Source organism: Trachypithecus francoisi, unplaced genomic scaffold (genome assembly GCF_009764315.1).
Source record: "Trachypithecus francoisi isolate TF-2019V2 unplaced genomic scaffold, Tfra_2.0 Lachesis_group9, whole genome shotgun sequence".
Classification (NCBI taxonomy): domain Eukaryota; kingdom Metazoa; phylum Chordata; class Mammalia; order Primates; family Cercopithecidae; genus Trachypithecus; species Trachypithecus francoisi.
Window position 1 is genome coordinate 10994856 of NW_022681474.1, and position 15396 is coordinate 11010251.

Genomic DNA, 15396 nt, shown 5'->3' on the forward strand with positions numbered 1-15396 from the left:
CGTGGGCAGCAGGAGAGGAGGGACTGAGCAGGACTCAGGAACATGGGCAGCAGGAGGGGAAGGACCAAGCAGGACTCAAGCTGCTTCCTGAGGCCTTTTCCTGTCTCCTGAGCCCTCTAGCACAACACAAGACGCTCAGCTCACCTTAAAGTCATTTTCTTTGGCAAAATGAAGGATCATGTGTCTCCTCTCTCTGGTAGTATTGGTGGCATCGAAAACCTGATGTGGAGAGCAAAGGGCCAAGAAGAAGAAGACTCTAAGTTTGACTTGAACAACGTTTACCAGAACAGCAAGGATGCCAGGCCCATCATCTCCAGCAATAAGCCCCAAAAGCGCTTCAGGGGAGCTAGTGCCTGCCCACAGTCCTCTCCAGGGCACACCCACGGGGCAGGCCTCCCCCAACTACCAACAGCACTCAGGGGTGGTAGCGTGGGGGGAATACCCCAAAAGCAAACAAGCAAAACAGTAATGTGCAATGGGACAGTGTACAAGGAAGGGCCAGTGGTCCTGCCCGCCCTGGAGGTGGGGGACTGGCCGCAGAGGGAGTGGGTCCCTGAGTCCATCCCACATCCGCCTGCCTGAGCCACTGCACTGCCCTGGCCCCCTGCTTTTCCTCCACCCTCAGGGGCAGAGGCACGGGTCTTGGTACACCCCAGGCCAGTGAGGCACCGTCCTGGGTGGGACTGGACACAGAGCCGGCTACATTCCCTGGACTTACCGCAATTTGTCCACCTTCTTTCGCCAGGTAGCTTTTGACATCTCTCAAGGCAGCTAAGGCACACTGCCTGGAATGCACAAGAGACGCCAAATGTCAGCGCCGGTGCATCCGCTGGGGCAGCCCAAGAAACCCCCGACGCACCCCGACAGGCAGAGTAACTGGTGGTTCCATTCTACACTGCTCAGCACTGGGCAGGCTGGCCAGCACCCCTCAGGCCCAGAGGCTTCCAACCTGGTGCCCTGCACAGGTGGCCTCAGGCACCCTGGGGAGGCGGTGCTCGCGCCGGGCTGCACACGGGAACCACTCCTGGGGAGCTGCTAAGAAATGGCTGCCCAGAGCCACCCAGAGTTGCGCCAACTGGTCTGGGGTGGGGCCTGGCATCAGGGGTTTTAGCATCCCCCAGGACACTCCAACATGCAGCCCCTGCAGCCGGGGCCAAACACCCTTGCACTGGGGTTTCACAGTCAACTCGCACTTCACAAGAAATCCTTTCCAAACATCAACAGACACGACCAGCAAACAGGACTTGCTAATTCTCAGTGAGGGTGCTTCTGCGGCTGTCCCAGTGAGGGTCAGCTCAGTGAGACCCTCAGGCAACAAATGAGAGCAACCTCAGAGGGGCAGGGGGGCTTGTTCCCACACTGCACAGTCCTGAAGGCCACCAACAGGAGCCACCCCGCAGGCCGGCTTTCTCTGCCTCCTACAGAGCCTGGCTCAGAACAAAGCAAGCCGAAGCCGGCAGCCCAGCCTCACTCCCCCAGCCCGGCCTCACTCCCCCAGCCCGGCCTCACTCCCGCAGCCCGGCCTCACTCCCCCAGCCCGGCCTCACTCCCGCAGCCCGGCCTCACTCCCCCAGCCCGGCCTCACTCCCGCAGCCCGGCCTCACTCCCCCAGCCCGGCCTCACTCCCCCAGCCGGGCCTCACTCCCGCAGCCCGGCCTCACTCCCCCAGCCCGGCCTCACTCCCGCAGCCGGGCCTCACTCCCGCAGCCGGGCCTCACTCCCGCAGCCCAGCCTTACTTCCGGACTTTCATGGCTTCCTCATTGTCGGGGCGGAAGAAGTTGTAGGAGCTGTACTGCTTCACAGCCTCCCGGCGATATTCCCCGACGTTGAACACTGTGGACGGGAAAGAGAACAGCCTGGATGACTGAGCAGGAGGAAGGGGCCAACTCACACTGGGATCGTGGGATCGACCAAAGGCAGAGCCACCCAGCCAACCACGCCGACTTGAATGAGATGACATGACATGGAAGCGATGCCGGTGCCCAGTCCTGCGCTACCCTCAACTCCTGAGGACAGCAGGCCACAGGCAGCCCGGCTTCCCCAATCCAGCTGCAATGCCCCTGCCATGTGCTCTGCAACACTGTCCCCTCCAGCCAAGTCTACAATCCCAGTCTCATCCCAGTCTCACGACATTCTAAACCAGAGACTGAGACAGTGAGGATGGGTTGGGGGAGGCCCCAAGTCTAGCAAAAACAGGGACAACACATTTCCACCAATGGTATCAGAAAGTGGGTGGGGTCTCACGCCCACTGCCAGATCTGGGTCAGCCCTTCTGCTGGTGCAGCCGCCAAGGCCGGGGCCAGGGGAATGTGTTCCATGGTTCCCGGGCACTGAGCTGGGCACAGCGGGGATGGTAAACATAAAAACCATCCCCTCAAAAAAGGGGCAGGTGGGAGATGAGCAAGGGTTAAAGAATAACCAGTTAGGTACAATGTTCACTATCTGGGTAACAGATTCACTAGAAGCCCAATCCCCACCAATATGCAATACACTCATGTAACAGGCACATGTACCCCTAATCTAAAATAAAATTAAAAAAAAAACAGTGCCTATTCACCTATCCACAAGATGTGTACCATCTAGTTTGGGAAGACCAAGCAGAGATTCTTAAATGCATCATCTACAACAGCAGTCCCCATCCTTTTTGGCACCAGGGACCACTTTTGTGGAAGAGTTTTTCCATGGACAGGGAGGGGTTGTGGGTATATGGCTTTGGGATAAAACTGTTCCATCTCAGATCATCAGGCATTAGATTATCATAAGGGGCACACAACCTAGATCCCTCACATGCCCAGTTCACAATAGGGTTCACTCCTATGAGAATCTAACGCCGCCGCTGATCATACAGGAAGAGGAGCTCAGGTGGAAATGTTTACTCATTGCCACTCACTTCCTGCAGCCCGGTTCCTAACAGGCCACCCACATAGCAGTCCACAGCCCCGGGGGGCTGAAGACCCTTGATCTATGGTATGCAGTGCTGAGGGCCATCAGCAGAGGAATGTTAGCTAGGACTGAGCGCCACAGGAATGTAAAGGACTAAGGTGGCCGGAGATGGTTTTGAAGGAGGTGAAATTTGAGTCAGGGCAGGATTTAGGGGAGTGGGAAAGAGAATGGCCAATGAGGAAAAAACCCCAACAGAAGAAGGGTATACACACAGTGTGGAGGAGGACCCAGCTGCATAGGAGGCAGGATCAGACTCCCAGACCAGGGGACAGATATGCCCAGGGGTGGTCCTGCCTGTGAAACCAGCAACTGAGCTGGAAGGTCAAGTTTTTGCATTTGCAGGGGACTGGCCTCGAGACCCAGCCTCACCTTTTGTGGGGACGCCAATCCAGTTGAGGTAGCGAGTCAGCTTCTTGGAGATGTAGGTCTTGCCCCTGGCGGGGAGGCCCACCATGACGATGACGGTGGGGGAGTTGGTCAGCTTTGGCCCACAGGCTGGAAACACAAGCAAGAAGAGCGTGTTATGGACCAAGTGACCGGAGAAGAGGAGCAGATGCCACGCCCAACAATAACGCTGAAGAATTTCACCAAAAATGTTTTTGAGACAGGGTCTCACTCTGTTGCCCAGGCTGGAGTGCAGTGGCCACCAGAGGTTACTGCAGCCTCGAACCTCTGGACTTAAACAATCCTCTGGCCTTAGCTTCCCCAATAGCTGGGACTACAAGTGTGCACACCACCATCCCTGGCTCATTTTTTTTATCTTTGTAGAGATGGGATCTCGCTGTGTTGCCCAGGCTGGTCTCGAACTCCTGGTCTCAAACAATCCTCCCAGAGTGCTGGGATTACAGGCATAGCCACCACACCCAGCATTCATTGAAATTTTCATTTCGTCTCCCCATCCTGCAGTCCCTGGCATTGTACCAGAGAGGGACCAGGCAACCCTAGTGCCCACAGCCCCCCAGCCACACGCTGCCCCTCAATTCTGCCTTTAGGTTCTACTTGGCAAAGACAGTCCCAACCCCAAATTCCCGAGCTGATACCCAGGGCGCTAAACCCAGCAGGGAACCAGTGGCTGACACCACAGTGGAAGTGGAAATGCCCCTGAGGGGAGGAAAGGACTGCCCTCCCCAGGGAGGGTGGGGCTCACAGTCGAGAGGGTGGATTCTAGCACAACAAGGGGACAGAGCAGGGGTCTGGGGCCTTGGGGTCAAGAGACAGAGAGGCCCACCATCAATATCCGAACCTCCACACAGGACGTATGGGCAGCATTTCTAAAAAAAAAAATCTTTAAAAAGGTAATTTTGAAAAGTAGGAGTTTACAGCCAGGCACGGTGGTTCATGCCTGTAATCCCAGTGCTCTGGGAAGCCGAGGCAAGAGGATCACTTGAGACCATGAGTTTGAGACCAGCCTGAGCAACATAGCAAGACCCTGTCTCTACAAAAAAATAAATTTTTAAAAAAATTAGAGGAAAATGAAAAGAGTTTATCAAATGAAAGTAGGTCAGGGAGGCAGAATGCTAAAATTACCCCAGTGGACAGGTAAATCCTCCACCCCTGAGCCTCTCAAGTCCTGTCTGACCCCCTCTTCTGATGCCAGGCTCGGATGAATGCTGGGGTACTGCCGAGGGAAGGGATGGTTACGAAGCCTCAGGCAGGGGCCAGAGCCGTCTCCAGGAAACCTGGATATGCTCTTGCCTGCCAGCTCCCTCCTGGCTTCCACTGCTACACAACGGTCTCGGCATCTCAGCAGGGAGGGGAGTTTTGCTGGGTTTTTCAGAAAGCAGCCAGAAGCCCCTGTTCTGGTAGCCAAGGACCGAGTATCATCCCAGCTATTGCCTGGCCCTGAGAGTCTCAGGCAACTCCTGCATCCTGCCGACATGCAAGCTCCAGGGCCAGATGATACCCGCCAGCTCCCGCCTGGGCGGCACTGCCCAGCGCTCACTGCCACGTGGTCAGCCTGGCTGTCCTCACCATTCCCAGACACAGCCTGCATGGCCTGCAGGAAAACCTCTGAAAGCTGCACACAGAACCAGGCAGATGTCAGACTGCACAGAGGCCCTGATGTCCGAACTGAGCAGGCTTAGGCTGTGGAAGCCACCACCCCTCAGAGAGACAGTGGCTCAGGGAAGAAGTCCCTCTAAGCCGGATCCCCCAACAGGGCTCCAAGCTGGAGTCAAGGTCCAGGATCTGCTCCGAGGCCTGGAGGCGGGGACGGGGAGGCAGGCATGAAATGTCAGGCCTTTGTCCCTTCCACGCTATTTGGAGACCATTAGTGGCCTTCTCAGCAGGCAGAGTGAGGAGACAGACAGGCTATCTGCAGATAAGGAGATGCTCAGGAGATACTACGAGTCCTGGGCTGGCATGCCCTTGTTGTCCAGTGACCTAGAACAAACAGTTCCTTGAAAACAGACGCTTTTCATTGCCCAGGGTGAGCCGGGCATCCTGGGCACATAAGTGGAACAAACAAGCACAAAGCACTCAGGGGCTTTCTTGTGTCCCCAGGAGCACACAGAGAGATGGTGGCCTCCCTGAAAGCCAGTGAGGCACACCCCACTGTGCCCAGGGTCATTCTGGCAGCTGTAGCTGCCACATCAGAAAAGTAGCAGCAACTCCTTGGAAACAATACCCATCCACTGACCCTTCCCCCAGGCCAAGGGGCCCTCCTGGTCTTACCAGGCGTCCCCACCACACCGCTGCTCCTAAGGACACCCAGATATGCAGAGACCGATGCACACACATACTTTCAGCTGTGCACATGTGCAGAATATTTCTGTCAGAACCACGCCAAGGAAGGAGAGGCTGACTGATTTATCCAACAGGGGATTATGTCTACACATTAATCATAGGAACAAATATCCTCTGGCAGTAGACATTTAGGGAGGGAAAAACAACAACAATAAAGACAGCAGAGTAAATACCATAGGGCAAAAGTTCAGACTGGATTTCAAACCCAAATAAACTGCCAGTCCCTTTTTGGCAAAGCAGAGCCATTCTGCCAATGCGCTGGTTTCTCGTATAGTAAGATTCAAAGACAGGGCGCCAGAGGTGTTTGCAGCTGTCCCTCCCTTCAGACACCCACCACTGTCTTGGACAGATGAGGCAATCACAAATCCTCACTAAATCTTTGAGTCTTACTTTCCAACCCCAGCCCCTTTTAAAACCTCATAGCACACCTCATGTTTCCAATTCTGCGACCCTCAGTTTCTTCTTCTCTTCTCAATGGGCCTTTTTACCACCAAAAAAGAGACACCCCCACCCGCCTCATCACCCTCCCTGGCAAGGCACAGGGATTAGAAAAGATAAGTATTGGCTGGGCACGGTCTCCCAGCACTTTGGGCAGCAGAGGAAGGCAGACCACCTGAGGTCAGGAGTTCGAAACCAGCCTGGCCAACATGGCAAAACTCCGTCTCTACTAAAAATACAAAAATTAGCCAGGCTTAGTTGCAGGCACCTGTAATCCCATCTGCTGAGGCAGGAGAATTGCTTGCATCCGGGAGGCAGAGATTGCAGTGAGCCGAGATTGTACCACTGCACTCCAGCCTGGGCAACAGAGCAAAACTCTGTCTCAAAAAAAAACACAACAAAAATTAGAGTTTAACACAAGATTTTCCAAAGAGTAACTGTATGTCTCATTTCATTTTATGTAAATGTTTAATATTTTAACTTCTTTTTCACACACACAAAGTTTTGAAAGTTGTGAAACTCGAATGTATTTAGATGTGGACTTTATATGCCAATTGAAACATGCCTGGGGGAACACAGCTGTCACCGCGTTACAGGGGAAGGAAGCAACTGTGTAAAGACCCTGGGTAACAGACTAAACACCCGAATTGACTCTGGGGGACTCATGCTCAAAGTGTTGTCATGGTTATGACCATGGCCACTTGGGCAAATCCTCCCACAAAGTTACCAAGTCCCAAGCACGGAGCTTTGATTCTGCAAGGTTGCTACATTCACGACACGCTCGCTCACTGGGCACATGCGCCAGGTACATGCACTGGGTACCCGTGAGACAGAGGCTACTTGGGGAAGACAGGGTCAGCGTGGCTGAGTAGTGCCTTTGGGCTGATGTCTACAAGCCCGCAGTACCATTCGTGTACAATGCAGACTGCCTACTGGGGCCCGTTCCCTGCAGTTAAACGTACACAGGAAGTCAAAAGAAAACTGAAGGCTGGCTGGTGAACACTCAGCTTTGGGATACAGTCACACAAGGAGCCAGTTATGGAAGGCAGCAGCCAGATGGATGGTGAATCCCTCACCTGGACAGTGAGAGGCTGGCACCCCTGGGTTCCTATTCCTGCTCTCCCAGCTAGATTAAGTTACTAACCTCTCCAACGGTATGCAGTGCGCAGACAGACAGGCAGCGGCCCACACTGCCTGTATCCCCCACTGACTCAAACCCTAACACAGAAAGCATCCCCAGAAAATAAACTGCAGGGGCTACCCAGGGATAAGGCAGGGATTTCTCTAGGACATCACCCACCCAGCTTCCTTAAGGTAGAACACCATCAGCTGGTGTTAACTCCCTACTGAGATGAAAGTCTTTCTATCTGTATTTGAGTACCACATCAACCTTTCTTCAGACTCAATTTCCTGCGGTGTCTATCTAAATCCTGAGCAAAGACAAGCTAGCAGTGTGTCTCATTTCACTGTATTTAAGAGGGGGAAAAAAAAAGGCCAGGTACAGTGGCTCATGCCTGTAATCCCAGCACTTTGGAAGGCCAAGGGGGCATCGCTTGAGGCCAGGAATTCGAGACCAGCTTGGGCAACATAGCGAGTCCCCACTTGTACAAAAATATTTTTAAAACTTAGCTGGGCGCAGTAGCACATGTCCATAGTCCCAGCGACTCAGGAGGCTGAGGCAGAAGGATTGCTTGAGCCCAGAAGTTCAAGGCTACAATGAGACATGATTGCACCATTGCACTCCAGCCTGGGTGACAAGAGTGAGACCCTGTCTCAAAAAAGAAAGTTTGGTGCTTTAAAAGGCTCTTTTACCTGTTGTTTACAACCCTGCGCTGGCCTGATCAATACCCCCTTTGCTCCACTGATCATGGCAACTTCTGATTTAATGCCAAGTCCCAAGCACTGTCTTAGGACTCAGCCCGGTACCCAGGATCCCTCAGAACACAGAGGCTCTTGAATTTTAGTGACGAAGAATAGAAAGGAAAGTCAGACCTTGCCAGTCAAAAAGGTACTTCCTGCCCATTATGCTGACTCACAAATTCAATAAGTCAGCAGGAGTTACAGGATGCATGCGAAGGAAGCTATAGGTTTTGTAAGAAACATTTACCACCACATTGATGTAGCAACAGGGCATCCTGTTAATGTGCCTCCGAGGCCAGAATATAATGCAGCTTATTGATATAGTGTTTTTGTTTTGTTGTTTTACTGTTCTTTGTCTATAAAAAGCAGTGTCCTAGACACCCTCCTTCAGCAATAAACCTCAGGGAGGCTGGGAATGGTGGCACATGCCTGTAACCTCAGCACTTTGGGAGGCCAAGGTGGGAGGATCACTTGAGGCCAGGAGTTCGAGACCAGCCTGAGCAACATAGCAAGACTCCATCTCTACGAAAAAAATTGTTTAAATTAGCCGGGTGTGGTGGTGCACACCTGAAGTCCCGGCTACTGGAGAGGCTGAGGCGGGAGTATCACTTGAGCCCAGAAGTTGGTGGTTACAGTGAGCTATGATCGTACCACTGCCCTCCAGCCTGGGTGACAGTGTGAGAATCCGCCTCAAAAATGAATAAATAAAGAATAAACCTCAGGGGACTCTGCTGCACACCCCCAATGAGAAGGCCACTTATAAAGATGGCAACAGGTTTAGGAGAAAGAAAACCCACCCAGCTGGGCATGGTGGCTCACGCCTATAATCCCAGCACTTTGGGAGGCTGAGGTGGGCGGATCACTTGAGGTCAGGAGACCAGCCAGGCCAACATGGTAAAACCCCATCTTTACTAAAAATACGAAAATTAGCTGGGCATGGTGGCGCATGCCTGTAACCCCAGCTTCTTGGGGGGACTGAGGCATGAGAATCACTTGAAACCTGGAGGCAGAGGTTGCAGTGAGCTGAGATCACACCACTGCACTCCAGCCTCAGTGACAGAGTGAAAAACCATCTCAAAAAAAAAAGAAAGAAAAACCCACCCAATGTCCCAAATGCCATTAGAGAATTAGGGAGGGTGTCAGGAAAGACACTGAATGGAAATACCTTCTTCCCTCCATTCCAAGTAAGAGATAAATGTGACTACATAAACAGACACCTGAAATAAGGATGTGTGATACCCAGGTTGCAGATCTTTTTACAAGAAGGAATGTGTCTGGCCGGGCGCGGTGGCTCAAGCCTGTAATCCCAGCACTTTGGGAGGCCGAGACGGGCGGATCACGAGGTCAGGAGATCGAGACCATCCTGGCTAACACGGTGAAACCCTGTCTCTACTTGAAAATACAAAAAACTAGCTGGGCGACGAGGCGGGCGCCTGTAGTCCCAGCTACTCGGGAGGCTGAGGCAGGAGAAGGGCGTGAACCCGGGAGGCGGAGCTTCCAGTGAGCTGAGATCCGGCCACTGCACTCCAGCCTGGGTGGCAGAGCGAGACTCTGTCTCAAAAAAATATAAAATAAAATAAAATAAAATAAGGAATGTATCTGAGACTAGACTCCAGGGCCACACAGAATGCCAACAGTGGGCGGGACAAGAGAATTAATCCATCGGCTTTAGCCAAACTCCCACCCTCCAGCTCTGAATGATTCTGACAGAGATTCTTAGGCAAATCTCTCCTGAGAGACGTGCAGGTTGATGGGGTCTAATGGATCAGGATCCAAGCCTGGAGGGAGAACGCCTTGGTGCATGCTGATGTTTCTCAAGATCACAACTGAGCTGATGCCTACCCATCTCAGAGCCCTGGAAGACACTCCTCCCAGACCCGTGGGCATATGCATACAATCACATGTATTTACATATATGGGACTAGCTCCCATTACAGTTTACAAAGTGCTATAGATATAATACTTGTTTTATGCAAAAGTTGTTTCTGCATTTGGCCTTGGCCAAACCTCCTTGAGGATTTAAGGGCTACATTCCACTCCACTTACAGGTTTTACACAAAGACCAGAGAACCATGGGCCATCCCAGTTCAAGCACATCTGACAGGGCTGGGCAACACACCTGCGGCCTCCAGTCCCGGGCTACCCCACCAACAGGGGGAACAAGATCTCTCCTGAGGGCTACCCTAGAACCCTGAAGTCCAGCAGGGTGGATCTGCTGACGTCCCCACCCAGGGCACACCACAGGGGTCGGTGTGGGGAGAGGGGCAAGTCTGGACAAGGCCGGTGATTCAGACTGGGCAGGGCTCCAGAAGAGCTGTCAAGTCCCGCGGAGGCCGTCCTAAGAAACGTGGTAGCCGGGCCACTCTGCCAGCCGCCTGCGCTCAGGCGCCTTCGGATAACCCGAAGCCACCTCGAGAGTTTGCACCTGGATCCCACGGTCACTGCTCAGGCTACGACCTGACCTGGGCAAAACAGCACCACGCAGCTCCCTGTCCAGTCCATGGGTGCTGGGGCGCATTACCTGGAGAGGCAGCGTCGCCTCTCTGCGCTGCCCACCTGCTCTTTTCCGCGGCGGCACTCCGCAGCTGAGGTGGATGGAGCTCGAGGTAACCGTCTCCCAAGCGATCGCCGGGTGGCGTGGGGGGGGGGGGGCTGCCGGGGGGTAGGGGAACGAGGGGGGACGGGGCGACCCGCGGGGCGGGGCAGGGCACTGCCAGGCAATTCCAAGCACCGGGGAGTGCGTGCGCCCGGGGCGCGTGGAGCAGCGCCAACTGTGCACTCACCAACCCCCCCGACCCTCCCGAAAGCCTGGGGCACAGACGTGGCTCAAGGTGGCTCTCCTGGCGCCCCCAGCACGGGCGACCCCATGGCACTAGAGATGCGCCGAAGAGAGAGTGAAGGAGAGAGAAAGAGTTAAAAGCAGAAAGAAACAGAGTGGGAGAGGAAGGAGGTAGAAACAGAGAGAAAAATAGAAACATACATGTCGAAAGAGAAAACAGGACAGAGAAACAGGTTATTAAGTGAAGCGAGGGGTCAGGAATGCACAGCAAGTGGGACGAGGAGATGGAAACAGGATGAGAGAGGAGATCCGGACGGTGGAGAGGGGCGGAGGTGTGAGCGGCCGGGTCCTTGGCTGCGCTCCGGCCGCGGGCGCCCGGTACGGGGGTCGAGGAAAGGGATCGTGCAGCATGTGGATCCCCTCACCCGCCTGCCAGGCGCTCGCGTTCCTCCGTCTCCGCGCATGCAGCCCTGCCGGGCGTACTCGCAGTTTCCGGGCCGGCGGGGCAGCCACGGGTACAGGGCTACAGCGCCCCCGCCGCCGGGCCAAGGACGCGCAGCCCGCGGCCTCCGCCCCGCCCCGCCCCGCCCCGCCGGCGCGACCCTCACGGGCGCGCCCCCCGCAGAGGGGCGTCTGCACAAAGCCGCCCCACACAATGGCCCAGCCCAGCGCAGCGCGCCCTGCCGCCCGGCCAGACGCAGCTGCACTCACATCTGGGCAACGAGGGCCGGTGGTCCACGGGCACCCAGATCTTCTGCACCCGGCTCTGGGTCAGTTCCAACGGCATCTTCGCGGCTGCGCCCGACGGCCCGCTTCCCGGGGCCGAGATCCCGACGCGGGCAGGAGAGCGGCCGCGGACCCCCGGAACAAAGGAGGAGAGGGGGGCGTGCGCCGGCGCGCGGCCGGGCGTTCCCTGCGCTGCCAGGGGAAACGTGCTTTGGGCTAAGTTCCGGACCCTCGCCGGTGCGGGGCTCGACGTGTGCTGCGAGGGGTGCGAGGCTGGAGATGCCCGGCACCGCCGGCTCGTCCGCTCGGAAAGCTCTGGGATGCTCAGGCGCAGTGACAGCCGCACTCCCGCCACCAGGCCCTGCCGCTCGCCTCCTCTCCGACTCGGCTGGGATGCCCCGCGCACCACCGGCTTTTAAAGAATCCGGGCTGGCCGCAGACGCGCACGTCAGCCTCGGGGCGGGCCGCATTCCTTGGGTCCCAGCCCCCTTCCACGTGGGGAGGAGGGTGGGCGAGCCGGGAGGCGGCGTGCGGGCTCCCTCTGCGGGCCGGCGACGGCGGCGCACCAGCTCCTGCCGCCCAGCCCGGCTGAAGGTCCTGGCTGCTGTTATCCCCTGGTCATGTTGTCCCTTTGGGACGTCTGGCACAGCTTCCCCGAATAATTCCGGCCCCTCAACTCAACTGTACTGGCCGGGAGGAGAGCAGCGACGCAGTCCTGCTCAGTGTGGACCGTGGACCCCGGACCCCGCAGCCAAATCCCTTGGGAAGTTGCTTAAAGTGCATCCTACCAGTGCAGCTCCTTTAGGGCCGTGGAGCCTCGATACTCCGCATTCCTAACACGCGCTGCGGGGCAGGCGCAGTCCAGATAAGGACACGGGCCAGGCTGCTCCCTGATAATACTCGTGAGCCCATCCCCCACCACGACCCGGACCACCCGCGGACAGGAAGCTTCCCTGACCCTCCTGCCTCGCCCTGTCCACTTTCCTGAATCCCTTAGAAACCTGGACTTGAACCGAGCCTTGCTCCCCCTGCCTTAGCCCAAAGACTGGAAACCTGGAGAGGCCTGCGATGCTGGGCACGAAGAGGGGGCGGGAAAGCCCCAAGGAGCTGGACTGAAGTGGACTGGGGCTGAGGGCAGCTGGCATCTGGTTTTCACACTCACCATGCACACCATTCAATAAACCTTTATCGCCCCGAGTAGAAGAATGAATAAAACTAGACCCATTTCGATCTGCAATTCATTACCTAAGTCGCGGGAAAACTTGGGGGCGGCCCCTTATTATGCAGACCCCTAAAATTAACTCCATTATCCTGCACACCCTGCAGCTCTGCCTCCCCACTTTTTGGTGTATGCGCGCCCCGTCTCCTTTCCCGGTCCTCGCAGTTTGCACCAGCTCGCGACTTGTGACAGTCGTGCAGTCAGTCAGAGGCGTGCGGGGAAGATCTGGGCTGCTTTTGGTGGGGGAACCGCCGCCCGCACCGGAGCACAACATGGATGTAATTTTTGCAAACGAAGCCTCAGTACAGGACCTCTGCGCCGCCTTGCAGAGAGGTGCACACTTGGCGCTGAGGCTGGGCTGTGATTGGAGGGAAGGCGGCGCTTGCTGAAATCTACACGGCGGCGGAAAAGTCTGGGCAGAGACTGCCACACGTCGCTCACGTCCCGCATGCTCCACAGGGAGGGCGCCCGCGCCCAGGCGGCGACCAGGGCTGCTCCCGCCCCGCGCGCCCGCCCCACCGGGCCTCCACTCCTCCCGCCCCGTCGCCTGCCGAGGGGCCCCGGAACGCGCAACATCTGCCACCTGGACTGTGCCCCGCCCCCATCCCCCGCCTCGACCCCCACTCCGGCACCCCGCCCCCCGCGCCACCCTCTCAGAGCCCCTGTTCCCGCGACAGCTTTGCTGACGGTCTGGTTTCCGCGCTCTGGCGGCTGTTCAGAAACTCGATGCGTTGCATTTAGACTTGTTTTCTGCAGTGGGAGCACATGCCAGAGGCGACACCCTAAACGCCCAGGGGAGAGTCCCACTCCACTCCTGAAATAAAAGCTGACCCGAAGAGGGAAACAGCAGGCAGCGAGCGCCCGCGCCACTGGGACGAGTCCCCGCCCTGGGGTTCGGGGGGATCGGGGAGGGCTGCAGGCTGCGCGCGGGGAGCGCGGCTGCACCCCTGCAAAGAGCGCCCGCGGTTCCTGGGGAATGACGGTGCACCTGAGCGCCCGCTGCTTGCACACCAATTTTGCACACCTACAGACCAGGCAAGCGGACCAGGGGGCCTTCTTCCACACTCCCTCCAAGCTTGCAAACACATTGCTGGTTTCAGCTCACAGGGAGAGCACAGAGATGGCGTCCGCCCCAGCAGAGGCACATCATTAATCTCTTGACCTAGACAACGCATCTGACAGCGGTCAGCTCTTAGAGCACAGAGAGTTGATGTCCCGGAGGTCCAGCTGAACTTTCGCAGACTGGGCACTTTTCCTTAAGGCGTTGCGAGTCTAGAGGGAAAGCAGGCAAAAGGAAGTTAACTCAATCCCCCCCTGCTCCTTACATCTAAGTGCAAACTGGGAGTGCGTGGGAGCAAGGACGAATGCACACTTGTTTTTGGTTTTGTTTTTTTAATGGCCAGCTACAACTCCTGGCAGCCTTTACAGCCTCAGGTAAGTTAGGGTAGAGCCCTCATGAGAGATGAAACTGCTTCACTACAAAATCACTTATGAACAACCAACTGCAACTGTATTCTGGTAATTTACTGGTTCCGAGTTTACTAGTTTGCACATCCTCCTAACTCCTTCCCTAGCTCTGCTAATACCCCATCTTCACCCCAAATGTCCAACTAGGGCTTTGCCAACTTCCCTGCTCCTAACCTGTGTATCACAAAGGCGGTCCTTCAGAAAACACCCCCAATAATGTAAACGTTCCTCTAATACGATAATTCTTTTACAGCTACAATAACACCAAGGCTAGCGCAGATTGATGATTTCTCCTCGGTCATTGTCCTAGAACCTATGACAGATACAAGGAAACTTCAAGACTACCTAGTCAACCCCACTTGCTTTATGGGAAGAAGTAAAGGGAGTTGAGATTAGAAAAGTCAATGAACCAGGTCAGAGATCAAGAAAGAAAGCCAATTAGGAGCAGGGTTTGTTGGGTTTTTTGTTTGTTTGTTTGTTTTTGTTTTTGTTTTTCCCTTCTACTTGACACAGACACAGATAGATAGCTCCCTAGGAGACTCATTATAGGGCCACCCTAACCCCAGGGTGCTGAGTGGAATCCTAATTCAGCAGCTGATCAGGCTGTGATTCAGACTCACCCAGAACAATTGAGCTGTTTGGGAAGGAAAGATCAGAGAAGGACCTTCCCTGAGTAGAATGAGACATTAGCAGGGCAATTATTGAAAATGATCCTGGCCGGTGCAGATCCCAGCACTTTGGGTAGCTCAGGTGGACAGATTGCTTGAGCTCAGGAGTTAAGAGACCAGCCTGGGCAACATGAAAACCCATCTCTGCAAAAAAAAAAAAAAAAAAAAAAATTAAATAGCTGGGCGTGGTGGCTTCACCTGTGGTCCCAGTTATTTTGGAGACTGAGGTTGGAGGATCACCTAAGCCCAGAAGGCACAGGCTGCAGTGAGCTGTGATCGCACCATTGCACTCCAGCCTGGGTGACAGAGTGAGACCCTGTTGCAAAAAAAAAAAAAGAAAGTGCCTGGTGAGGTGCTCACATAGCTGAATTCACTGAGCTCAGTCCAGCCTTGAGAGGACAGTGGAGTGGTTTTTCTCCAGGATCACCTTTGTTCCCACACTTCTGTGGCAGCCAGTGTCATCTAACTCCTACCAGTGCTTCCAAATGCTGCTGTAACAACAAACACAAGCAACCGCATTTCTGTGATCCTGTGCCAGCCACAGCCAGGT

General features: G+C 55.4%; 1 protein-coding gene across 8 annotated transcripts in view; it reads right to left on the reverse strand.

Annotated features, from left to right (window-relative positions):
- The window catches only part of PFKFB3 (6-phosphofructo-2-kinase/fructose-2,6-biphosphatase 3), an 86874-nt gene that overhangs the window by 18873 nt on the left and 52605 nt on the right, over positions 1 to 15396 (reverse strand). For 3 of the 8 annotated variants that reach the window (XM_033210005.1, XM_033210001.1, XM_033210000.1), the window contains exons 1-5: positions 11478 to 11936; positions 3314 to 3439; positions 1738 to 1834; positions 719 to 785; positions 145 to 219 (exon numbers count right to left, since the gene is read on the reverse strand). In XM_033210005.1, the coding sequence (XP_033065896.1) occupies positions 145 to 219; positions 719 to 785; positions 1738 to 1834; positions 3314 to 3439; positions 11478 to 11553 (441 nt within the window). In that variant the 5' untranslated portion in view covers positions 11554 to 11936. Of the gene's footprint in view, positions 1 to 144; positions 220 to 718; positions 786 to 1737; positions 1835 to 3313; positions 3440 to 10508; positions 11261 to 11477; positions 11937 to 15396 lie in introns of those variants that run through there. The other 5 variants (XM_033210003.1, XM_033210002.1, XM_033209999.1 and 2 more) reach the window with 4 other exon arrangements.